Source organism: Poecilia reticulata, chromosome 2 (genome assembly GCF_904066995.2).
Source record: "Poecilia reticulata chromosome 2, P_reticulata-male-v2, whole genome shotgun sequence".
NCBI lineage: Eukaryota > Metazoa > Chordata > Actinopteri > Cyprinodontiformes > Poeciliidae > Poecilia > Poecilia reticulata.
Genome location: NC_088831.1, coordinates 25057730 through 25085188, shown reverse-complemented (window position 1 = coordinate 25085188; position 27459 = coordinate 25057730). Strand labels below are relative to the sequence as shown.

The 27459-nt window shown below is 41.2% G+C and overlaps 1 protein-coding gene across 7 annotated transcripts in view; it reads right to left on the bottom strand.

Annotated features, from left to right (window-relative positions):
- Positions 1-407: 407 nt before the first annotated feature.
- LOC103479434 (cyclic AMP receptor-like protein A) overlaps positions 408-27459 on the bottom strand; it is a 74352-nt gene continuing 47300 nt past the window's right edge. For 6 of the 7 annotated variants that reach the window (XM_081601481.1, XM_081601494.1, XM_081601471.1 and 3 more), the window contains 2 exons: positions 17461-17608; positions 408-2845 (listed from right to left, as the gene is read on the bottom strand). In XM_081601481.1, coding sequence (XP_081457607.1) covers positions 2678-2845; positions 17461-17608 — 316 coding nt within the window. In that variant the 3' untranslated portion in view covers positions 408-2677. The remainder of the gene's footprint in view (positions 2846-17460; positions 17609-27459) is intronic. The other variant, XM_081601490.1, reaches the window with a different exon arrangement.

The following is a 27459-nucleotide window of genomic DNA, read 5'->3' as shown; positions in this document are numbered from 1 at the left end:
TACAGATCTTAGAGGTTTGTAGCATACAAGTAAACATGAAGACAGGCCAACGACAAAGATGTTTAATGATGACACTAAAGCTGAACTACATGCTAAACACTAAAAACAATGGCAGCATCATGGTGTGGGGATGCTTTTCTTCAGCTGAGACAACAAAGATAAGCAAACGGTCAGAACTGGAATGGAGTGACCCAGTCAAACTCCACACCTTGAAAATCGATGTCCGTGCGCACTTCACATAAAATCTGACTGAGGTTTGTAGTTGTGATATGACAAAAAAACAAAAAAACAACTAAAGTTCAAGGGCCACGGAGGCTTTGCAAGGCGTTGTAGCCAACCAGTGAAATTTGACTGGAAGTGAAGAATGGCATCCATGTATAAAATGAAATAAACACGCCCAGTCTCAGTTCGGTTCTGAAATGTCTTTCTGCTTATTTATTTGAGTGTGTGATAGTTGGGCAAAAACCAACATAACTGCTTAGAGAAACATGGGGGGGCACATTGTGAGTGGTGCAAACGCTCAGCAGAAAAGTTCAGAAACTCCAGTGACGGTTTATCATCTCAAACTTCTAAGAAGGCAGCCGACTGTCGGCAGAGTACACAGATAATAATGAGATCACCCAGATATTGGCAAATGGGCTGTGTTTGAATATAAATTGGCTCCATTATCCTGCCAATCACACCGCGGCTCTGCCGGCTCAGCTGACAAAGGCAGCAGGTGTCTGGTGTGTCACCTCTTGCTGATGCGTTGCGACCCTAGAAACAAAAACGAACGAGCGTAGCGCTGGTCGGAAGTTTGCATACACTCATTGGCAAGGATGACATTACTTTGGGATGTTTTTGCATCTTTTTTCCCCCCTCCAGGTGGAAGGTTTTTACAATGTGAAATATGGTTAATTAGAATTTAAATGGAGAATTTTTGTAATTCACAAAGGTTCAAAATTCATCACATCAGGTGAAAGCCATCATCAAGCCTATGGTATAATTCTGGACGGATCTTTGACCGTCGTTCTTGTCAGAATTAGTCGTGCTCTGTTGAATATTTTTGTTTTCCTGTAACAGACACTTTTTAAAATTATGTATAAACCTTTTATAGGGGTTGAAGTTGAGGGTATTCCAGAACCTTAACGTTAGTTGTCTTTGTCCATTCGCTCAGAACCAATTAAGTCCAAATTTCAACCATCTAACCATTTAAGTTGATTTCAAAGTGACTCCTTCATTTATATCCTCTCAGTCATTTTTGTGCAATATGCCAGTACCTTCGGCAGCGAAGAAAAACCCTCAGCATGCCATCGGTATATAATTTTGTAATTTGAAAACCTCACCTTTATTCGTTCTTGGTTGTAACCGAGTAGGTTTTTGACACAGATGGGTATTAAAATGAAAAGAAAAAAACAACTCTGGCCAACATTAAGCTTCTTGGATGGCCGAGACACTAAGCCTGTTAAAAATATTTTAAAGCAAAGTATGTACCAGGAAATTAACTAATTCAAATGAGCTCCACAGTTTCTGATAAGAAGAGCGGTCAAATATCCAGATCAAGTTACGCCGCCAGCTTGTTCCTAGTTTTACTGCAACTTGCTCAAGAACATTTAACCAAATACAAGTGGGGTGTTTATTTGAAGAAATCATCAAAAGTCTGGAATCAACACGAACGTCATGCCCACGACGCGTGTTGGTAAACTTTTGCGCATGTTGAATTGACTAACAGAGATAAGGCTTTGCGTTCAGAAAAAGACAAAAGTACAAAAATAGATGCATTCAAACATATACAGTACGTCGATTTGTAATAAATACAGTACATCAAAAGTTTCATTTCATCAAAAATACAAACTCAAAGGAACACTTGTGCAGAACTTGCAACGCGACAGCCTGAAAGCTAATACTGTCTGAGGAGAGAGCTCGGTGCTTCAGGACTTGTTTTTCCCCCAATTCTGACTCACTTCGACTGTTTTTAACCCCCCCCCCCCATACCACCTCCCCGTCTTTTTCTTTTTGTATTTCCACTGTACACCCACCTTCCCCTTATTGGCAGGAAAATTATGTAGTACCGGGATCAATCTAATGGCAGAGTGAGACGCTGACACACAGGGTGATTTTTAAAGGCCTGCCTTTCAACTCATCTCCTGTGGGGAACTGAAAAGGTGATTGCTGCGAGTGCTTAAGAAGCACCTTGTTATGATTGCCTTTCAGCAGTGCCTCGTGTTTTTTTTTTTTCCTTCTATTCCCCCCCCCTTGTCTTTTTTGTTCTGGCATGCCAAAATGCTGCAGAATGCGGTGGAAAACAGAGGGTTCGGGGAGGTAAATCTTTCCGGAGTCCTTTTGGGATGCAGCAGATGCCTTTAACATTAGGCTGATCTTTAGAGCTCTCAGATAGTCGTGTTGCACAGAAATGGAGCTCTGCTCTGTGTGTGTGCGGAGGGTGTCTTAAGGATATTAAATAGTAAAGGATGGGGATTAATAATGGAACCTGACAGCTCATCTCCGGCTTCTATCTGCCTGACCGTCCCCACAATCTTCTCTTCCATTCCCTCCCTACCTCGTTTTTTTTTTCCTTTTTTTTTTCTTCTTTTTCTTTTTTCCACTCTCAGTTTCTAATCCGGCGTGGTTCTCTCTGGCTCTGACCCTCCTTTGTGCTTCTTCCCTCCAGCTCTTTTGTCTCCCTTCTTCGTCTCTCTCAAGGACCTCGATCTTTCAGGGTCATGTCAGGCGAGTAGAAGAGCACGTTGGCGTCGTCGTCGTCGTCATCGCTCGGGTCGATAAGGTCTGCTTGTGTGTAGCGCACCGCCCCGGGGTAGTACTCTCCGATACGAGTTTGGTCGCAAAGCCGTGACTGCAGAGCCAGCTGAAAAAGCAGACACACACGCACACACAGATTTGAATTAGTTTTCCCTATTTGCCCTGGTTTAGATGGTTAACTTTAAAAAAAAAGCCCCTTTTCCCGTTTCCATTCTGAACATTTCCCAACAACGCCTTGCATAGGTTTTGATGCCGCTTCCACTTTTCCCCCATTTTTTCATTTCACAACTACTGCCCTTGATGTATTTTAGTGGGGTTTTTTTCTGAGATAGATCAACACAAAGTAGTGGAAAACTGTGAAGTGGAAGTATATTGTTACACAGCTTTCTAAACATTTTACAAATAAAAAGCAATTGTCAGACCAGCAGATTTCTGATTTGGATTTAGGTCCGAACTTCAACTGGGCGATTAAAACTTTCTGGATCAAAGCATTGATCTGTCTCACTAATATCTCGGAAAATACTCCCAGACAGCATGTTGCTGCCACTGCCGTGCTCTCAATATCTTTGGCAAAAAGTGTTAAAGAAACCACTGTTTTTAAATATAAATGCAGGGTTGAACAATTTTTCAGCTTTTTTTATGAAAAATTGCTGTAAATGTCCCAAAAGAATGACTCTAGAATAACCTGTAATACTTTTTTTTAAATCCTTTTTTTTGTCATCAGGTTTGAAACTTTGCATGTTTTCACAATCAGAAATCAGCTTTATTTATAGCAACATTGTGTGCCCAAAAAATAAAGGACTTCAATTTGAAGAGCTCAAAGCGTACACTTGTTATGTGTATTTAAATAAATAATTTTTGCAGCATTTTTCACAAATATCAACCCTAAAAGAAAAATGTATCCATTCACTTAATTGCAAAAAATGTTGCCTCTATTTTAAATTCTAAAAGCAAAAATAAAATGATGGTTCTTTAAACATAAAAATACATTTTCTTTAATAGTATAATTAGTTGTTTTTTTTCAAAATTATGTAACATTTATAGGTCTAATGTTTTATTTAGCTGGACTAAAAGGTTCATGCAGTAATAAAGGTTGCAGACCTCTGATCTAAACTTTGACAGAGCAGCTGTATTTACACCGAGATTAAATTAGGGACTCTCTTTCATAATTAGGTGACTAGGTGGTTTTTGAACTAGATTTCATTTGGGGAAATCCAATGAAAGTTAAAGTGATACTTCTTAGATATTTACTGTAAAAACCCTCATGAAAACTACATATTGCTTTCCTCGCACTTTAAAATGATGCAACAACAACTCTGGTAAAGAACAAAAGCTATCTCCCTCAAAAACAACTAAATGTGACAGGTACAACCAAAATATCCACAATGACAAAACAACACTCACTCTTTCACATCGCATTACTTTGCACATGGTAATTTCTTTTCTTGCCACGCCATCGTTAGCGCGTTCCAACTTTACTAAGTGTTTTTCACATGAAATTATACCGATAACTTCTCTACAATACTATTCATGTGAAGTGAAATGTTTGAAACAGACATTAAATGAACTTACAATAACACACACACAGACTTCAAACTCTCTCAGTTGGTTTATTATTGATTTTGTGAGTGCCGTTTTGCTGCACCACCTCTCAACCTTCGTCTTTGTTGCCTAGATATGGGTTATTGCTTCTTTAATTGACCAAAGTCAAAAATACAACAAAGGAGGAGCTCCATCAGCAACTTCCACCCCCCACACACAGCAAAGGAAATCAGATCTACCAACACAATGTTGAAGCTGTCAAAAAAAAAAAGTGAGAAGTCAGCTTTGAGAACTGGTCTCTCTCTCCTTCTCCCTCCCTCGTATGGTTTTAATTTCACATTATTCAAACTGAGATACAAACAACTCATAAAGTTCCCATAAGCCCTGCATAAACCCCCCCCCCAAAAAAAAACAACCCAGCTACCTCTTTTGGGAATGTTTTGTGACGCAAGTAATTTAAGGATCTCAAATGAAAAACTGAACATTACTCAAATTTCGTCCAATATGACTGAAGATGATTGACTCTGTTCCCTTTTCGAAAGTCAGCTGACCTCGGCAGGTTTAACGTTTGCTTCTGTCTGCTCACAGTAATAGAAATATAAGATTGTATTTAGTAAATTTATGATGAAGTGATAAAAGATTTTATTCTTAGATTAGACTTTTTTCCCACACTATGGAGGCTTTATATATAAACCCATTGGGCTTTTGCCTCTCCCTGCACTGTTATATATTATTATTTTTTCTTAATATCTTTGATCTGCATTTTAATTGTGCAAAACAAACACAGTATCCAGCCTACATCAAATGGATCACATCCCATTTTACAGAAGCGCTGTCTAAACTTTGTTCACCTACAAATCCCAATTAAAGAATGCAGTTTGCAATGCATACATACAGGTGCATGAAGCAAACGAGCTGCCCTCTTCCCACCCCCCTGCCGTTTCTTTGTTTTTTTTGTTTTTTTTAAAGGTACAGTCGTTACAGAGGAGCAGTCAGACAAAGGAAATCTAATGTGTTTTAGTACTCTCAGAAGAGCAAGGTCTTTCAGCGATACCCGATAACAAAAAGGGTTTCTGCTGAGTAAAAGAAATTTAGTAACTCAATCCACCACTGAGGGATCATGCAGGAGAGTAGGACTGAAATTTCAAGCCTTGCAGCGATAAAAGGGCCCAGTCGTCATTCACTGGAAGATGGCGTGAAACCAGCAGCTCCGAGATCTGCATGAGTAAACCTGGGGTGCGAAGCGGCGACGAGCGTTTAGTGACTGGAACATAAAAAGGCATATGGAGGGGAAAAAAAAAAAAAAAAAGGACAGGTGGAAATGAAATAAACCCCGTCTGAGCAGCAAATATGCTGCGGCTCTGGGACTTTTTATATAGCTTCATGGACAAACGTTTCTTCTTCCTTGTTCTTCTAGGAATAAACTTTTTATATACGCGCGTGCTACATTTGCAAGCGGCTCTGAGGCGAACGGGGGGATGTTTTCGGTGGCTCTGCTCTGCATGCACTCTGGCATACATGCAGAGGCAGAAGTGTTGTGAGCTCATTGCAGAGCCGAAGGCGGTTCAGCTGTATGGCTAGAATGCAGATCAATATCAGGGAAAGAGTGGAAGAGAGAAAGAGAGAGAGGAAGGGAGAGAGAGAGCGAGAGAGAGAGAGGAAAGGAGAATGGATAGGTGGGAGGGATATGCAGCACAAAGGGAGAGAAAAATAATGTGAGAGAGATAAAATGCCAGAGATGCTTTAACGGGGTATTGCGGGAACAGAGAAGACGTATGGAACGGAGAGAAAGCAGGCGAGGCGGAAGAGGAGAAGAGTAAAACGCCGCCGCCGCTCATGGGAGAGAAGAGCAGAGGACAAGAAAAGCGAGAGGTGCAGAGTAGAGAGGAACACAAAAAACACGTTGATCAAAGAAGTTAGGAGAGAAATCACTCGATCAATGCACACCGTAATAATCTGCTTACTTGAACATATCTGATCTGCAACCAGTGAAGGTTTTCCCTCTAGTTGGACTGACAAATAATGCTGGTTTCAGCTTCAGGTGATTAGAGATATTAAAGTTTCCAATCAGGAAATTTGCTGAGGTCATCTGAAGAAATATCTAAAAAACTATTTTTGATACTCTGAGGATCCTGAGTTTTTTCTTTTTTTTAACAAAATACCTATAATTAAGGGAATTTACTAGATTATAATCTCCACAACCTCTTATCTGTTCCCAGTTTTGTCCGTAATAGAAAAAGCGAACAAAGTGGATGGGTTTCCGGAATCGTCTGGAAATCCTCTTAAGGGCATTTGTGAGCAGTGAACAAGGAATTAAGAATAATGTAGCTTAATTGGTTGACGCGAAGCTACAAAACACCTGGGAAGCTTAATGAATACAACAGAGTTCCCCGATTTAAATGTGGTAAATTTGTGGGGTTGTTTTTTTGGGGGGGGATTTGGGAGGGGGTTGGCAGTAGAAAGAAAAAGACTTTCTGTGTATTAGTAAATGTTGGGATTCAGGACATAATCTATGAACAAAAAAAAAAACGCTTCTGAGCCCAAACTCTTTACTTTGGGTTTGTATTCTCCTAACTCCGCTGGATCAAAGCGTACTCTTGGAAATATCGAGTTATTGCAATAACCTAGAAAAGGACTGAAAGGTTTTGTAACTTAGCTACAAGAAGAAGAAAAAAATGCCCATTTTATCAGAGCTAAACATTCATTATTTGAGGGTATCCAGGGTCCTGTTATTCGGTACTCATAGAGAACCGATATGACCCCCGCATTGGGAATACCGGATGATTAAATCTTGTGATGAACTGTGAGCTTGGAGAGAGCTTTAAATTGTCTCAAGCAGCTGTTCGTGGAATCATCCTCAGTCAACCTTCAACTGCGATTTTTATTTGTTTTGTTATTGTAATGCAATCACTTGTGCTTGCTTCATTCCCTTTCTCCTCCCCCCAATATTTAAATAGCTGGCGGAAAGGAAAAAAACAAAAACTTCATTACAAAAGAAAGCCAGTAGCTAGACTAACTAGGTGTTACTGCTGAGTTTAAGAACGTGTCCAAGCAAAGTCAAAATGCTCAACACAAAGCTTTATATTAGTCGGCTTTATCCAGTTGAAAACATTTTCTTGTCCTGTTGGAAAACCCAGACTGAAACTGCAACAATCAGATGAAGAGAAATTACTGGTAGGAACTGGAACACCAGCGTTACCGTCCAGTTACGCCAGTTCGGCATCGACGTGGATTGAGAAGCTGATTCGAACCTAGCTTTCAAGCATGGTGGTGGCAGCATCATGCTGAGGTTCTTTTTCATTGCCAGTGGTATTGTGTTTCACAAACTGACAAACTCCAAATTATTTAACTTAATCCAAAAAAAATCAACTGGGACAGGGGAGTACAGAATGTGGCTCCGCAGCGCTCTGAGGGTAGTTTCAGCAGGTTCACAATAAGCTTCTAGAATTACTTCTACCAACTCTGCCAAGAGGAGTGGTCACATATCCAGATTTATGTCAGAATCTCGTTAAAAAATTAGGAGTTACAACTTGATAAGAGGCATATAACCAAATATTAGTGGAGGCGTAAAGTATTTGAGCCCGTATGTTTAATTTTGAGCCTGTTTGGGCAAGAGAAATCCACCAGAAGAATCATTGCAGTTAAAAATTCACCCCCCAGAAAAAGCCCCAAATAAGACAATATATCTGATGAAAAGAGTATAACCTCCAATGTGGTGAAAAAGGATCCTTATCATTAAAAGTATCCTCAGTCATGAAAACTTGACACTGATGAGGAGATTTGGATATGTTAGACAGAAATAGGGACTATGTAAAGACGGGTGATAAGAAAAAAGAGGAACCTGAAACTGGTGGTTTGACACACAGTCAACACAGCTGATGTAAACTGGCTTCCCTGTACCTTGACATGCAACTCCCATAAAACGCAACACGTTCAGTCAATACAGACCTCCACACCTCTGATTGGCCTATAAAGAATATAAAAGAAACACACCACTTTGCTCCGACATAATGGTCACGAGAATCACAAATGCAAGACCTAACAGGCTGTCATTTTCCCTGATTTGATATTAGAGAGCATTATTCCGCCTGCAGCTTCTAACTTGTTTCAAACTGCACTGGTCTGTACAAGACTAACACATCAACTCTTCAAATGCCTCACCGTGTTCCCGAGCTGCGGTGAATTCGGTGCGAGTGAGTTTCGTTTGAACTTTTTTTTACCTCTTTAACGACCAATATAAATACATCTGCATTAGAAACCCCAACAAAAAGAGCAGATACAAGCTGTGCAAGAAGAAATTGTGACATGGGAGACTGACTACTTCCTCAGCTTCCCTGTAGCCTAAGTGACCCGGACTCTGCAAGGATTTGACATTACAGAATGAATTCCAAGAGGAAAGAGGAGGGGAGGTAATCGTTCACCAAAAGATCATTTCAGACCAAAAATCCGTTTTTTTTGGTTGGTCCACATCTCTACCACAAAGGACCACATGAAAATTTTAGGAAAGCATTTTTTAGGAGCTGTGTCGGTCCAACTCCACGGAAACCACTCCCAGAACAAAAAAAAGGGACAACAAAGAGCACCAAGAGCCTTTTGGATTAAAGGCTGGATCATTTCATAAGCACGAGTCACATCTGTCACGTTAGCCAGCCTGAGATCGGTCCCTTGTTTTACACCTACTCCCCAACTTGTCTCTATGATGGCCTGACTGGAGATTTCAAGGTATAACAGCAAAAGGTTGGATTTTGGTTTGCTAAGCCAAACAGAAATGCCTTAAAATGTAGCAGCAGATTAAGCGAACACCAGAGGATTCTTACATGACAGCACACTAGATTGCAAATTTGCGTATCTTTGATATTAAAAATGTTTTGTCCAGAAGTGCGCAAAGAAATCAGCAAAAGATCGGAATCACACAATGCTTAAAATTTAAGACGACTTCTTTAGTTAGAAACAGACACAAAAGCTGTAAGAAGCTATTTAACCCTCACGTGGTCTTAAGAGGCAGCGTTATTTAGACCCAACATGCTTTTTATTCTGTGCGCGGTCTGGCGGGGTTGCACTGACCCTGTGTGCGCTTTTACAAATTATTTTTTTGTGTGCGTGTGGTTTCAGAAATTGATGGTCTGACAGGACATCCCTCCCGCTTTGTCGCTGTCTGACTGTTACATTTTCTGCACTCTTCCCAAGTGTCAAACTAAGACAGCAGGAGGATTAAAAAGTATTTTCTACAGTACAGATGTATGTTGGTGTACATTTAGCTTATTGTTAGATTCTGTGGTTAGAAAACAAGCCAACACTTCGTAGCTACCTTGAGAACATTTATTTCAAATTTCCATAGAAGTGATACCACCTGAAGTAAACATCAGTGGTTACCACAAAGACTACAGATCACTGCCAAGTTGGTCTGTTGCAGTTTTAAACCAAACGGAAGTCAACCACAAATCTTTGATAATCTAATTTCTAGTTTTAACTGTTCCATGGCCTCCTGAGATGCAAAGGCAAAACAGAAGTAGGGCAAGTAGGTCTTACCCTTACCTTACTCTTTGTAGATGCCTTTAGCTCATTGCCAGGGTGTGTGGAACATTTGCAGATCAAGGATTAAATCGCGATCTGAACGAGGCAAGGAGTATTTGTCCTAACGGCCAACAAGAAACTTGAAAAACTTTGAGAATTTAGGGATTTAGGTGAGGAATTTATTGCTGCATGCTATTGTCGTTTAGTCAACCCAAAACTGTTAACAAGGCAGCAATTTATTTGCTGTATCTGTGAATCAATCAAAAATAATAAAGCAGGGACATCCCAAATCTTATATGTATTGGCTTTTTCCGCTCACTCCGATGGTACAGAAGCGAGTCGGTTCCAATATGAAAATGACAAAAGATTGCAGCCAGCAGCTCTATCAAAATGTACATATGGAGCGTGAGTTGTGTACAAAGACACCTTCAAGTAAGGAAAGATAAAAAAATAAAATAAAATAAATAAATAAAATACAGAAAAGCAGGCATTTTAAAGGGAGAGAGCACTTGAACACGATGAGGCTGGGTTCGGAGGTGCTGGGAGGAGGAAAGCACAGATTCTCCGCTTTGAGAGAGGAATGTTTTGACGCTGTCACCCCCATCAGCACCCGCTCCTCTCCCCTACCCCTCCGCTCCCCCGCCAATCTCACACCTGATGTGTGGGGGCTGCTGGGAGCCGCATGCCAAGATGAATAACAACCGGCTGTTAGTCACGATAGCGCACGAACACACACGCCGCCTGTCTCTCCCCTCTCCCTCCCTCCCTCTCTCCCTGTCGTCTTCTTCCTCGCCTTCCTCTCTTTCTCCCTGACACACACAAACAGCGCTTTCCCCGTGATTTACGAACACATTGAGATTCAATTTCGCTGCTCTGTCTCTCTGTCTCTTTCACCCCGCTCGCCACAGCGCAACACTGACATTTGGGTTGAAGGTCACACCGCACATTCCACTCTTCCACGCTGAGCTCGTGACCTGTTATCAGCGTGGTCGCTGAAACCGAGGAGGTGGCAATATGCATGAACGCGTGTGTGTTCGCGTGCATGCGTGTGTGTTTGTGCACAACTAAACCACGACCACAGAGGATTTATTTTTTTTATTTTTTTGCTTGTTGTTCAATATCAGCTCGTAGCTGCAGATACAGTCAATGTTTGCAGATTGAGACAAATGTGCGGAGAACTCTATTGATTGGGGTGTTTATTGAAATGCAGCCGATGATGTTCGGGATTGAAACGCGGCAATATTATATTTCTGATAAGCTTCGCTTCATTACATTTTCCTAAAAGCTAAATTTCTCAATGTTACACAGGAAATGAGGTCCTACATTGGTAATTTCGCTCAGGAAAAGTAGATTTCGGTATTAGATGCGGCAATTATCTCAGACGAACAGCTGCCACACATGATACCAATTATTGGCGGTGATCGTTTTCCAGCGTGAGAGCAATTAAAACGTTGGTTAAGGTAAAATTACAAGTATTAGAGCTGCTCGTATTCAGGATTCCTAAACTGGATAACAGCAGAAATGAGTGACTTATAAGCAGCTAATGCCTTTGCCACCCAGGCAGACTGCAGTTGACATCAGTAAAGACTTAGTCCTTGGTATAATGGAAATAAAATGTGATCACCTCTTTGTGTCATCAGGATTTTGTGATAAGTAAAAGTTATTGACTGAAATGGGATTTTATAAGGTCCTGCTGCAGTGAAATTCTTGCAGCGAACCCGACGGTCAATCCTACATCTTGGCATTATAATTATTATTTATGCTGTTCTAAATGATTATTTTAGCAGTCTATTAGTTATTCTTAATGAGTAATAAAAATATATATATTAGTAAATTGCCATAACAGCAGTGTTGATAGGAGATGGATCTGTGTTAAGATGTTCCTATCTCCGAACCCCTAACAATTACTCTTCTGAAACGTAGAAAAGCAACATCTGACAATAGCAGCTCACTTTTTAAGTCAACCTGGACAGGCATTACACAAAACTCTGAAAATATGCGAAACATAACAATAAAAAATCAGAAGTCTCTCAACAAAGTTTTGTGAAAAAAATGTATATACTCCGGTTTTTAGTTTACATATTCATCTTCAGTCAATTTAATAGATGAACTCTCACTTTGCATTTTTGGCACCTGAACTGCAAAGAATAAGCTAAAACACAGAAGTTGCACTACTTGGTCTCATTATTGGTCATTTTGGTTTAATGGTTGAATTGTTATATTATATCATTTAATCTGCTGACAAAGAAAGAAACCATAAATCAACCATGAGCATCCTGTTGAGGGAACCAACTTCCTTTTAAAGGAACACTAATTGCCATATTAGCCACACACAGTGCCTTGTAAAAGTACTCAAAGCACATTTCGTATTTTGTCACTTGGCAACCACGAGCCTCAATGTATTGTATTTGAATTTGATACGTCAGATCAACAATAAACAGTATAAAACTTTGAGGTGGAAAGAAATGGTTTGCAGATTTGTTGCCTACTAAAAATCTGAAAAAAAAAAGGGCATGCGTTTATATCGAACTGTCCTGTGAAGGCCTCAGAAGTTTGCTGCAGAACATCAGTGAACAAACGGCAACATGAATGCCAGGTTGGAGAACCGTTAGTTGTCGTGATCTCCACAAGTGCGGACATTACGGAAAAGAGGCAACACGAAAGTGGCCACAATTCAACATTTTGGGTTGCGAACAAAAATGATATGCACATGAAAGAATTAACACTAAATCCTGAGGGGATTTCAGCATTATGAGAAACTCCATATCCTTGACAAAGACGATGTTTGTTCCTCTCCTCTCAGGCAGGAAGCCGCGGAGCATCAGCTGCTGAAGCAAAAGACTGAGAAATGGTTTTTTCACAGCTGAATTGTAGTGGAGCACTGCAGCGTTCCACATTATTTCCTGGGTCATGTACACATTAGACATTCACATATCTGCTAGATCGGCAAAACACTTGGACCCACTGCACTTCTATTGTTCAGATTGGTTGGGCGGGCTAGACTCTCCTAATATATTTCTGCCTGTCTTTGTTTTTTGCTTTTTTAATTTCTTTACTTATTGGTTGTTTCCCAGTCCCAAAATATTCATAAAATGCTCCATTACCTTGCCTAATGCAATTTAAATGTGTAGTATTTTCCGGTTACACCTTAATATAAACGACTGCGAATCTGATGGATTGATTTAGTTGACTCTTTTACTATATGAGCTCAGGACCACCAATGTAACAAGATACCTACAGTACGTGCCACCTGAGGCTTATAAATACTTCTACCACAAATCACTGATTATCAAAATGGATATAAAACAATTCAACAGTGCGCCCATCCAATACACTCAGGACAAAACATCCAGAGATTAGCAGTAAATTTGTTGGAATATGGAATAATCAAAACTGTAAAAGGTTAGAAATAAAAGGTTAAATGACTAGCACCCCATTTACTATGGTTTGTTTTGATTGTCACATTGGTCAGCCTTTCATTTCATGCCACATTTATTTTGGCAAACTCAAGTAGCAGCACCCAAAGTTGATGCCTGATCGTCCTAAAATTCTTAAAGCGCAAGAAATCTTGTCATTAGCCATAAACGTTTCAATTACGTTCTTTAAACCTCTCTTACTTCCCCTGAGTATTGACCACAGTACGGCACTTTTGCTTCCAGTGAGTAATAATTGTATTTTCAAATAAAATTACGAGTGATACATCTCATAATCCACTTGCGTAAAATCTCTGAATTAATTGCCGTAAGATATTTCTCCCGTTGGAAAATTGCTCACATCAACATCTGTCAAACACCGTCCATTACAAGTCTCCTGGGGAGAAAACACTTCAGTAAATGTATTGATGACAGCTCTACAAGCTGGCCAATCAATATCAATAACTCAACAATTACTTTATCAGTCACCGAGATTGGTGACTTTGAAAATTTAATTCACCACGACGAGATTCCTGTTTTCATGTGGAAGAGTCTCCGTGTGCTCTTAATGTTCAGCTTTTACATATTCCACAAGGAATTAATGGCGTCCAAAACAGTAGCCATCATTTCTTTGATACCGTCACTAATCCTTAAAGCGAATTAAAAAGTTATTCACAGAGAATAAACAGTAACCTTGGTCAGAAATAACCCAGCACGAATGCTTTTGTAAAATTTTCCGGTTATTAACATTAAGTGGTTAAGCCTCGCAAAGAGTCAGGCGCTGAGCAGACCACCTGATTACACAGGCCTAATTTACGGAGCCCTAAAGAGCTTATAGCTAAAACTAGTCAACACTAATAATCTCAGTATTCAACAACAGTCTCAAAACAGAGGTTTGAAGGCAACGTAAAGCGCTTTCCACTTGGGCGGTAGAGTAGAGATTGGCTATAGGAGGCTCTGCTGTTGAGTCCCTTTGCCTCTCTGGGTGTTGACAAGACACCGGGCAGACACAGAACTCTGGTTTTCTCACAATGTGTTCATCAACGTGCGAAAGAAAGGGGGAAAAAATAAATAAATAAAAAATCCCGGCACAAACCAGAAAGGAGCACTGTGGGAAGGAATGTGAGAAAGAATGAATGAAAATCATGCAGTGAAGCACTTTGTAGAACCCAGCCACTGCTAAAAGGCGCCGTGTGCCATTTCCTTCTCCTGACAATAGAAGCCTGCCTGGTAGACGCTTGTGGCATATCGCAGAGAGATATGCTACAGGAATTCAAGCATGTACGAGCAAAAACAAGAAACAATTAAGCCTTTCAGTCTCGTGGTCTGTCATCTACAGCGTGCGTTCATGTGCTGCAGCCACCGGAGACCCTAAAAGAAAAAGACAAGGGTACGGTGCAAAGCAAACCCCACTTAGAGGTTTAAATTTTTGTTTTTACACATACTAGTACGCAGTCGACATAACTACTGTGACGGAACGTCAGTCAAACTGTTCAACAGAAACGGAAAGAATCTACAACAGCAACTCCATCTGAGACATTACTCCTCTCAGCCACTTTAGCGATTCCTTCCAATTAAGCTAAGACCACCATTAAGTCCCATTAATGGCTGAAGTGTCTTGACAACGGCTGGATGGACCACTGTCAAACTTGGTGCAGAATTCTCATAACTAACGACCCCTGACCTTTCATTTACAGTCACATGCTTTAGGCTTTACATTTGAACAGATTTATGCAGATTTGAAATAACTTAGATATATGTACCTCCTTATCCTTTCAATTCTCTCTCAAAAATATGACCACACCACTGACATTGCTTCTCTGAATTACACTCTGCATTAGGACAGCTTAGGTTTTCAGTGCAAAGTACAGCTCTGTGTACTCTAGCCACAAGTCAATATGTGGAACTAACAACTCAGGATGAAACCTGTATGTTACCTTTTAACCAAAACCAGGCTAAAAACCATTTAGTAGTTGGGGGACTGAAGAATAGCAATGCTTTTATGCAAACCGAGGCAGGTAAGAAAACTGTAATTTACCGCAACTTGAGCTAAGTGACCGATCAGAGACACAAGCAACGGAAGCAATTAGGGAGATAAATACATTGCGATCAGTAATTAATAGGTGTGAAATGACCTGCAGTACTGAGTTAAATCTGCACATTTAATTAAAAAGATTAGATAAGTACACATTGTCACATTCGCCTCTTTACACTTAAGTCAAATTAAGTTTTTGGATTAGGTTACATTCACATGCTTGCAGAAGCCAGCATTAAAAATAATCAGTAACTCAACACTGCACCAGAAAGGAACAAAAACAAAAGATTTCCATCGAAACTGAACTCGGACCACCTACCCATGCACACTGGGTCTCCTCCAAATGTGTCAAATATCCTCCCCCTCTCCCCTCCCCACCTTGTTTGAGAGACCTTGTGTTAGACACTGAACTCCACATTTCTCACAATGAGGCTCATTGATGTGATGCATGTTTGTATGTGTGTGAGAGTAAGTAAAGAGTGGGAGAAAGAAAAGCGCCGCACGAACAGAATAACAAGTGTGAATGAGTGTGTGAATGAATGAACGAGTGGCGCCATGTGAAGCACCGTTTAGAATCTCGCCAAGGTTAAAAAGGCGACAAGTGCAATTTGGCGTTGTTGTCTCTGCAAAGGCAAAAATGTAAAATATGCTTCAGCCATTCAGGAATACCTGCAGAAAACAATAAATTAAGGAGCCTTGTAATCATACTGTCTGTCAGCCCGCGCGCCTGCAGAGGGAAAGCTTCTTGGAATGCTCTGAAGAAAACCTGTTCCGGCTCTTTGCAGATGCACATTCAAAATGCATTGTATAAGTGACCCTTTAACTTGTATTTTTTGTTTAAGGGAAACGCAGATTGTTGCGGGAGCCACGTTTGGTAAAGTAAAGACGACCTGTCCACTATGTACTCCACCTGGTTGTTCAAATGTGATTCTTTATCTCTCTACAGGTGTATGTCTTTGCACAAGTATTCATACAATGTTAATGTAAGAAATAAAATAAAAAAATCTTTTCCAAATAAAGTGTTGTATCCATTTTTATTCAGCCAATCCTTTTCAGAATCATGTTTCACTGTAACTGCGGTTGCACGTCTTTGAGGCCAACTCTAGCAGCTTGACCTTGAGATTGAACTTTCTGGCCATTCTTCTTTCCAAAATAACTCAAGTTCAGTCAAATTGGATGGAAAGCATTCATGAGCATAAATCTCCACCAATTCTCAATTAGGTTTTGGTCCAGGCTTTGAATAGGCCATTTTAACACATTCATTTGCTTTGTTCTTAAAAGGAGCAGCATTGTGTAAAATCGACTTTTTTGAGATTTATATCACGTTATAATGTTATTCCCTCATCAAAAATGTACCTGGAGTGTTGCTCTGATTCTTTTATGTATTTTTGAGGAGTCCTTTAATCTCTCTCCAATGCCTCCACCACTCAGCTCCTTCAGACTAGCCAGCAGCAATTAGCAAACAGCTGGTGGAACTGCACATGTGCTGAGCTCATTATGTGAGCTACTCATCAGTCCTGTGCTACGACGAATGTTTCTAAACGCTTGAAAGAGGAATGTTGATGTGATGATACGAAGGAGGAGTTTCAGAAAGACCATGAACTTCTTAAAGAGACAGAGCCCAAATTTCAGGGTGTTAAATTGCAACGTCAAATTTATTTTAAGTCAACATGACTTGGTGGTATACTTCTTGTACTAAACCACTTTTAACACACATTGTCACTCATATGCTTGAGTGACAAACATATGATTGTTGCTATAATCATATGTTTTCCCAGAAGAAGGTGACACTCCATTCCACTCTCAAAACTTCTGCAGCGTTTTCTTTTATAATGCTGTTTGTTCACTAATGTTCTCCAGCAAACCTCTGAGAACAGCTGGATCTACACTGAGATTAAAGTACACAGTGGACTCTAGTTACTAATTAGGTGGCTCCTGAGGGCAGTTGTTTGCACTGGATCTGATTTAGGAGTATGAGAGGAGTACAAACGCACAGCAGAAGTTTCTGATTTTTATATGCAAAATAACAAAAAATATGACTAACTGTGAAATAGCTTGAGAGTGATGTATATACAACGAGGGGTCCAACATTTAGTCAGACCGACTTCCATTTTGAGAGCTCATCTTTGTGCACATCCTGCGTTCTGCAGCAACAAAGCGTTGTTACAAAACGAAACTACACAAGCATGTTTGTGTGAGTGTGTGCAGTTCCTGTACCTGCAATCCAGTTGGGCTCAGCAGACTCCACCACTCCTTATCCAGGCCAAAAACAAAGGCATTGGCCAAACCATGGAGAGGCGCTGACAGGACGTGGAAAAGGGTGAGAGGGAACGAAGGTTCTTCAGGGTAGAAGGCATTATGGAGTCTGGTGGAGGAGGACAGGACAAGACACACAGGGAAGTGCTGAGTTGTAATGTTGAGAAGTTTTAAATAAAAGAAGCAACCTGCAGGAGAGCTAAAGAGGTGAGGACGAAGTAATTAAAGGAGAAGAAAGACAGCTACAGGACGAGGAGAAAAAAAAGAGCAAGAGGCTGATAGAGCAACAGAAAGCGAGGCAGAGGACAAGTGAGTGACAGAGTGAGGGACAGGGTGAGAACGAGAGGTAATGAGAGCAAGTGGCGGAGGCAGAAAAAGAAGGAGCAAGAGAGGGAAAAGGGGAGGGTGAAAGAGCGAGCGAGCTTTATATCAGCGTTTAAGAGCCCATTAGGCAGCGTGAGACGGCTGGGCTGACACATTCTTGGCTGCTGCTCCGACAGCACGCAGCACTTTACAAGGACGGGGAGATGTGTAGCGCTCGACTCGCTTCCTCTCCTTCTCACCACTTTCTCTCAGCTCCGTTTCCACCTCTCCAGACCACAGTTTCAACGATGCATCTCCTCTCATTACCACACGCTAATTTCTTGACCTATCCTCTGCAAACACTCCGTCTCCCCTGCGCGCTCGTGTTTAACAGTCGATGTGTGTTTTTATTTTCAAAGACGAGGATCGCGTACGTTTCCCCGCCTGCCCCCCACCACCCAACATTTTAGCTGTGCTTCTGTCCCTGCGAAGACGGGGTACGACAAGATGGGGGAGTGGGGAGCATTATTGTGAGATGCTGCGGAGAACTAATAGCCGTCTCCGCGAACAATGCTGCTCAGCCATTAACCCTGGATTAACCCTGTATTAGCACTGCTCGCTGGGTTAGCCTGCCACTAATGTCTTTTATTGATCTATTAGCTGGAGAATCAAACCGTGTGCGACTCATGGCATTTCCTGCATGCGCCGTTGTTCAGGGGTTGGTTGTGCACCCGGATCTAAGTGGCCACAGCTGTTGACCTCTGGGGTCGGGGAAGTTATCCTCAGACCGCCTGCGTCCCCGCCGGGGAAGGAAGACACCAAACCAAACATTTGACAGAAAAGCAACACTGTTGTATTGTGGTTACAAGGTGTTACGTGAGACTCTACAGTCACTCATCTCGACTGGCTGACAGCCAGAAAAGAAGATCTGTTTCCTTTTTCTGTGATAATGATTTATTTTTTTTTTTTTTGCGTGTGTGCGTGTGTGTCTGTGAAATCTTTGGCAATAACACCATTGTTGTGTTTCAACTATCCTCCCCATGAATCATATCATAACCGTGTTGCCAACATTGTGACATCTCTGGAACCAGCACCACATGAGCACGAACAAACAACGAGTCCTCGCAGCTGCAATTACATCAGCAAAGCTACAAAACACAACGTGCGCACACCAAGTTTTGAGCCCACACTCCGTCCAAAACGTTTCCTGCAGCAGTATCATTCATTGCGACACAACTTCAGACTTGGCTGGAAGGCACATTTCCCATCGATGAATTGTCATTTCATTCCATTTCCTACTTCTGTTTTATACCAGTGCATGTGAGCAATTGCTTTCACGTTTATTCTTCTTTCTAAACGAGTTCTTTCCGGAACTATGGACAAGAACAAAAATTGATCAAATCTCACTAATTATTTAATTTGATAGTATTTTATTTTCTGAAAACTTTGAGCCACACCCCATCGAATTGGTTCTGATTTTTGTCTGGGCCTATTGATTATGATGAAATGTGACAGAATAAAGCCCCAGATCAAGACAGAATAACAGAGAAGAATGTACAACTGGTAGATGTGATTTACCGGAGTCATAAAAACACATCTCCTTACAGTATACTACGAAGATGATACAGCTGCATTACATTAGAAAATCATGCTGCACGTCAAGAAATATCGGCTGCAATTAACCCACATTTTCCACACTCTCCTCTGTTTTCCATCACCATGATTTCTTCACCACTTTCCAAGCCTTTGCGCCAACCTAATGTTTGTCAGGTTTCGTCACCGGGAGCAGCAAGAGTCCATCCAAACTGACCAGATCTTTATTTGCATACTCCGCATTATTGTGTGTCACTTGAAATACTATAGGCTTGGCAATATAGCATCAAAACTGTCCTTTGCAATTGTAATATTGGACAGAGTGATACAGCGATGAGCATGATGAGGATAGAGGCTTGATATATTGTAGAGAAATGGAATGGAAAACAGACTCTTTACATCTGTGGTTGTCAAAGCCGGTGTGAAACTGGGTACAGTTTGAGACTGCAAAATACCCAACAGCAAACAGTTTCTACGTGACTAAATCTACAAAAGTTCGAGAGAAAGGGGTGAAATAACCAACACCTCTTCAATATCCATCCTTTCAATTATTCAAAAGGTAAAATCAAGAATAGAAACCCATCATCAGGACTTAAACTCAACCTACGAAAGAAAATCCAAAATATGTTTCTGGAAACAAAAGGGCACTGGACATTTGAATAATGATTACTCCCAATATTAAATTTAAGAGATCTAGCAAAATCTAGCACTTCAATTGTGCTACATCATTGCTAACCTCTTAATACAATAGCATCATACTATTGCATATCTGACCTTGCATTTCAGTGCTGAGGAACGCAATTTGTTGTTACTCAAATGTTGCAGCAATGACCATTAATAACATTACTTACGTCTTTACCTACTTACATCTTTATCATAGACTGTGACTATAAAATAATAGTCTATACTGACAAAGGGTCACTCACCTTGACATTTGCCAAAATTAGCTCTGTTGAACTTCAGGTCATTTATGAGTTCCTTCCCCTAAATTAGGGTAAAACTCCTGGTTCTGCCCATCGCTTCATATGACTTTGTTTTTTTTTTTTTCAAAACTATGAAACAGTTTGTTGTTATACTGCCATATTCTGAGCTACAACAATTAGCGCTGCATGAGTAATGGACAAAATAAACACATTATTAAATGTGTGAATGGCTTACACTTATTCTTTTTTCTGTGTGGGAGTATACAGCGTGTGCATTGTGCATGTGTGGAACTGTGCGCATGTGTGTTTCTGAGGGGTTAAAATCTCAACGGCTTATTCAAATAATTAATCAAATTAAAATATTTCACTTAATATCTGAAATCCCGAGTCAAGTCTATCCTGAGAGACTTGAAGCAATAAAAACCAGTCTAATGTTAACGCCATTATTCTCTTGTGATGCAATATTGGCAACATCGCAAAATTCAGTACAATTCAGCAAATAGATCAACCTTTACTTTCACCAATGGCGCAGGCAAGACAAAATATGAATATTTTGTCTTGTGAGCTTTAAGATATTAAAACTCACTGTTAATTGTTAAAACCATTTTTAAAAATTGTAGAAAATGCAATTATTTCACACAAAATTTTAAATAAGCAAGGTGCAAATCTGCCAATATTTATAATATTCACAATAATATGGGTACAAAACATGGCAAGTTACGGGAAAGGGCATTTCTGAGTTTTCCTCTCTCGTCACATCAAGGGAGCCTCTGCAAAGCTTTTATCAGTGTGTAATATTCTGTACTTATAGGTGGCAGAAGCTCTCGCCTGTCAGGACACTTAGTCAGAAGTGTTTTTAATATAAAAAGGAACGAGTGCACAGGACAAAAACACAGCCGTGTAAACGTTTTTTCCACAAACGTCATGAAATTGCGCCTAGTCTTTACATTTTAATTTGCAGTTCATTTGTTTGTGAGTCTCAAAGTTCACAGGACGACAAAAACTTCAAATTATTTTGATTACACATGGATGCAACATATGGCAGTTTACAAAGTGTAAACACCCCTGATAAAATGAGATAAAAATATATCTTTTTGAAATCTTACCTAAAATATGCAGTGACATTTACTGCACATCTTAGATGAAAAACAAATCTGTTTTGGGCCAAAAATAAGGTTTAACAACCTGGTTGCTATGATGTGACTAAAGAATCTCCTGTTCAGCTATTCAAGTAAAACTTTCCATACATTACAAAGCTTCAGCTAAAGTCATAGGATCCAAAGGAATAAAGCAATCTCATAGTTTAAAAAAATGGGTCAGGGCAAGGGTAGAAAAAAAAAATCCACAGGAAGAGATGAAGACATTTCTGGCAGGTAGAGTATTCTACCAAGAAAACAACGTCAAAGTCTTGAATGTATTGGACTTTTGGTCCACAACTCCAAAAACAACATTTGGCACAAATTGGCACAAATTAAAAACAACCACATGTTCAGAGAAACATGTTGGTGGCAGCGTCATGGTCTGGGGTTCCTTTTATTCAGCTGCAATTGGTGTTTTTCCTCAAAAGTGGATGAAATTGTGAGCATTTCCAGTTTTGGGGAGAAAGGAATGTGTGTATGAGTGTCATATTTCAGTAGCGAAAGCACTCCAAGCACATCCAGACAAACAAAAAATGGCTTCCTCGGAAGAACATCGAAGTTATAAAAGTTAAATAATAATCTACCACAGTCCAGAACTAAATCTGCAAACAATCCTCATAACTGCATTTATTTTGAGAGTGTAGTGGGTAAATATTTCCAACACAAGATCAAACCTAAATGTTACCAACAAGCTTCGACTTGTTGGTAATGTTGTCATACCATGTATTTTATTCCTCATTATTTAAAGCATGTTAACCAAACCAACAGACGCATTATACCAAAAGGTTTCATTGAAATGTTAAGTGAAGTAATGCACTTGAGTTAGCTCAAGCCCAAGGTCTTCTCTGCAAAACACAAGCACTATTTATTGAGGATTTTGGGCTCTGCAACTTTGCCGACAACAACATCCATAGAGCAATCTGATGAAGTGAGGGGAGTCTAAAAAGCTTAGTATTTTCTTTTTAAATCAAAAATAAGAGGCACTCCAACTGTAAAACTAAGCTTAGCAAGAAGAAGCTTTTCTTCTTCTTCTTCTTTCTCTTAAAACCTTTCGACAACTGCGGGAGAACAGAACAGCAGATGATTAGAGCGATTCGTCCACAAATCTGCTTATAATCCTCCCTTATCCTCTTTTAAAGCGTCGAGGTTTCAAGGTTTATTTGCTATTAATCTGTCTCCATTTACCTCCCAACAACTCCCCTTATAAAAAGTTGTGAGTGGAGAAAGCAAACCCGAAAAGTTGGATGGGCAGAGATCGGAGATACACCTCTTAAAAGAGAGCCCACGGCTTTTCCGTCGTTCCGGGTAAGGGGTGTTAACGGAGTGTCTGCGCACGGCTTTAAATAAAACCAACAGTGCAGCCAATGGAGCGTAGAGTGGCGTGTGTTGCCGCTTGTCAGAGTGAGGGCCATTTCAGAGCAACGCTGCTTGTTTTCTGGGTTAGCGTACCGCGGTATCTCCGAGGACCAGACCAGCTGCTGCTCACATTCATTTCACTTCCCATTAAAGGTGAAATAAATCAGAGTCCCCACAGAACCTCCGGAGAGACGAAGGAAGCACACACACACTCACACTCATCGTCAGGCAGAGGAAGTTGGACGTGTGCAAACAGAACTAAATACGCATTAATGCCTGTGTGTGTGTGTATGTGTGTGTGTGTGTGTGTGTGTGTGTGTGCTTGGAGGTGTCTGCACACAGCATAACCTGGATCGCATGCATGGAAAATATCAGAAAAGAGAGGAAACGCTGTGTGTGTGTGTGTGCTTGCGTGCGTGTGCTTGTGTGTGCGTCCCTCCGCATGTGTGAGTATCTGACAGCGCAGCGAGGAGAGTGACTGGGTCTGTGTGAAGGGGGGCTATTTCTGGCGTCTCTCTCTCTCCCGCTCTCTCTCTCTCTTTTTTCCCTGCTGCCGCAAAGAAACACGATCGGCGTCCGGGAAACGAGAGCTGGCAGCAAGCAATCATCTGCCTGCCGTGCGCACACACACATACACACACCACTCAGACAGCACCTCGCAGCGCTGAGCAACACGCGCCATGGCAACGGAACAGCCGCAATTAGAGGCGAAGAGCCTTTTCCCCTCCATCGAGGGAGAGACGGAGAGCAAAATGAAAGGAAGAAAGAGCAGGCGAGGGCAAGAGAGAGAGAAAGAGAGAGAGGGAGCGGAGAGAAGGGGAGAAGAGTGTCAGGGAAAACAGCACGGCACAGGAAAGAAGAAGAAGGGAGCGTGATGAAGAAGTGAAAATGAGTAGGAGCAAGGCTAAGAGGTGAAGGGGTGAGGTTGAGCAAAGGAAGAAGGATTTCCAAAATAGGAGGCTGCAAGACAAACAAGCGGGAAAACCGGGGATAAAACAAGACGGGGAAAGAAAGGCAAAGAGGTTAGATGAGAAGGGTGGAGGCGTGCGGTGAAGGAGGGGGGGAAGCAGGCTGTTTCTCCTGTGTGAGCCAGGCTAATGAAAGATGAATGAGGGAGGCAGCGGTGGGAAGGAGAGTGTGGCTGCGGGCGATGCCTGACTGAGCCTGCTGTGCGTGTGTGTGTGCGCGCGCGTATATGTGTGCGTCCAAGGCCTGACAAGGTTTGCGTGCATGCCGGAGTCGGGCGGCTTTCGCAACAGGGATGATATTGTGTATACAATATCAGGAGCAAATGGTCAACCATAATAAACACACACATGCAGGGATCATAAACACGCAGGAGCGCACGAGCGCTACGCCGCTCTCCGTAGCGACGGCCTGCCACCAACTGTACGCGCGCAGTCAATCATTAGCACTCGCGCGGCATCTCTGCGCCTCGCTCACTTATTCAGACCCTCCATCTATCATGCTGTCAGTCACTCTTTGAACCCGTCTCTCGGCACCCTCCAGAGTCTGCGCTAAATCCCTCATTTGCCACCTCTCCCGATCTCCTCCAATATCCCACCCTGCCATTCAGTCCGTACCACTACCCAAGCCGTCAATTTGCCTCCCTCCTCCCCCTCTCTGACAGAGTTCACCTTTTCGCCTGCCTCTAATTGTTGTGCCGAACATCCTCGGAGCGGCGGGCGAACGGCACTTGATCGGCTCGGAGGACAACTCCTTCCCGAAGCGTGGAAGGGCAGCCAGACAGAGAAGTCATCCTGAACTCGATTGCACTTCCTCCTCTCGAGACTGACTGCCTTTTACTTCCTCATTTTCCGACAGAGAGCCCCTCGTGCTGACTGCAGTTATCTTGCTGACGGCCTCTCTGAATTTTTCTCCAAGTACGAGGGATACTGGTGACAAAAGTTGCTGGTTCCTGTCTAAGCTATAGGCGAGACACAGCCTCTAATAAAACCTGTCAGAAACAAAAGTTAGAGGTTTGGATTTTGAAACAAAACAGCAAACTAACCTAAAGCCTAAAGCCTTTAAACAGATTTCACAACTTGCTACAACAAATTGCACATGTTGGAGACTCTGCTTCTCTCACCTTATAAGGTGCTTCATTTATAAGGAAGCTGCATCTGTGGGCAGCGGAGTTGACTATGCCTTCCACCCATGACAAACTTGCCAAATCCTCTCTGCCAATTTCAAACATCTTTCGGTGTAGGCAGTGATGACGATGTGGCGCTGCAACTCACTGGGAATAAAATGGCTTGGCATCATTAAAGAGATTCTCACTGCAGAGAGATAACATGATTAGATTCCGTAACCTGCAGTCCCGTGTCTCCACTCCTTCAGAATGTCGATTGCACCGACGGAGCAAGATTTCACAGAGACAGCCTCCGTTATTTGAATGTGCGGCTCCATTAAATACTTCTAGAAACAACTTGGTTGTTCCTAGAAGGGACTTCGGGTGACTTTGGCTGAATTGTGGTACATGCTGGTTGAGGAATGGGGCTACCATCCCACAGTGGTGTGTGATCAAGCTGGCAACCAGCATGGAGAGCAGGTGCCAGGCTGTTGTGAGAGTGAATGGTACTTTCACACATCACTGAGGCTCCTTTCTGTTAAAGAAGTTTATTTTTTTAATTGCCAATAAGCACGTTTCTTCCAGACTTCTTCATCCACTCCATAAACTTGACCGAACAAGATGAGATACATAGATGCAAGCTACATATGTAGTTCTGCTGCTGAACCCACAAATGCATTATAACTTAAACCACTTAAAAGTAGGGAAGCACAATATATCAGCATTAACATCTGGTTTGGCTGACGTTATTTTATTTATTAATTTTTTTAAATATAGGTAACGGCCCGACAAGTAAAAATGTGTTGATATTAATAACTGGTATTTATTTCCATATTATTGCCGTTTGTGTATATTTAAGGAGGAGAGAGGCTTGGTCATGAGGTATTAATTTGGGTAGTGTTAAATGAAGCAGAGATGCAATCAATCAAGTTTATTTGCATAGCACATTTCAGCAACAAGGCAGTTCTTGTTGCTGAAATGTCAGGGGTTTTTTTTGGTGTTGAAAGGGTAGGAAAAATTACCATCTGTAAATATCGGTTATCTGCCATATTTATATCACATTGGTGGAATTGTCATATTGGTGCATCCCTAATTAAAATGTAAAAAGCAAAAGGCTTTTTAATAGTATAAGATTAATTGTCAACAGGCACTGACATAAGTAAATAAATGACCCAACACAAACCGCAGCTGACACACCATTACACTCCAAGACGCATATTCAAAAATTTCTACACCAAAGCATCAGCACTTCTTCCAAGCGCAAAAATGCTGTGATAGCAATGAGGTACCAGCAGGGCGAAATAGCGACAACAATTTCATCGTATTTCAAAAGAAGGCAGCGTTAAGCATGGCTAAAGCAGTGCTAGGCTACAGATTCTTCTGGTGCAGCTCATATTTTCCTTGAACCTTTTACCATTTTTCCCTTGACCATATACCTTTTTTCAGTTTCTATTACAAGTTTCAGGAAAACATTACTAGAACATGGTAAAAGTCAATAAAATAGCTGTACTACTGCATTTCTAATAAAGATAAGGAAATAGTGGGCCTGGGTACATGAGCTCTTACTCACTGTTGTGATGAATCGTCGGCTATCTTAATCCCCAAGACATCAACTTTAGAAAGAGTTTTTAAAAATCATTGCCAAATCTCAGTTTAAACTGAGATTTGGTGCACTACATGTTTAAACATGTAGTGCAAATGCATTTGTATGTGCAACATTCTGCATTTTACACATGAAAACAAAGAAAGAAAAGCAACTTTAAAAAGGTAAGCCTTGCCAAAGGACAGCAGGTGATTCAACCAGAGTGCTTTTATAGCTTGATATTTTTCTAACATATTTTTTTCTTTTTCAGCAAAGTCACTAGTCTTTCCCGCAAACAACAGCGGCTTACTTAGATATAGCAAAATCTAGGCAAAGCATGAAAAGACATGTTCAATCTTTTGTTGCATCATGTTTATATGATGATTTGGGTTGCTAGGTGTTGAGGTGATAAAGCAAGGCGCTCCCATATATGGAGGCTACTCCTCAACGCATGTAAACGTTTTACAAATCCTGTACAACGGACCGCCACCTATTTGTGGTTCAGTATTCATCGTCTCATCTATTCGCTGGTTCTTCTGTGGAACACAACTACAACTTATTTGCGGAAAAATCGCCTATATGCTGATTTTTTTTTTTTCATAAAGTGTATCTAAATTATTTCAACAAAGACATACTTTGGAAGCTGAAATACCTAGATGCAATGCTACTTGACACACTATTGGCTGGCATTTGCAAAGCAGCCAATCCAGGAGGACCATTCATTTTTCTTGGCGCCGACTGGCTGTACTCCCTAGAGTGGAAATCAGGATGTTAGCTTCTGCGGTTGTGCCAAGACGGTTTCCACTGTGCGCATCAATGCGTATTAAGGTATGCTTGGTGTTTGAACTGGTAAAATAATCAGTTATATGCGTTTTTGGAGGGGGTCTCAAGTTTTTGTGAATCTCAGCTTTTTGCAGGTCGTGGTCCAGCGGGGGTGCCATGTAGTAGGGTATCACACTTTGGTCAGCTGGCTGAGTTTTAACATTTCTGCAG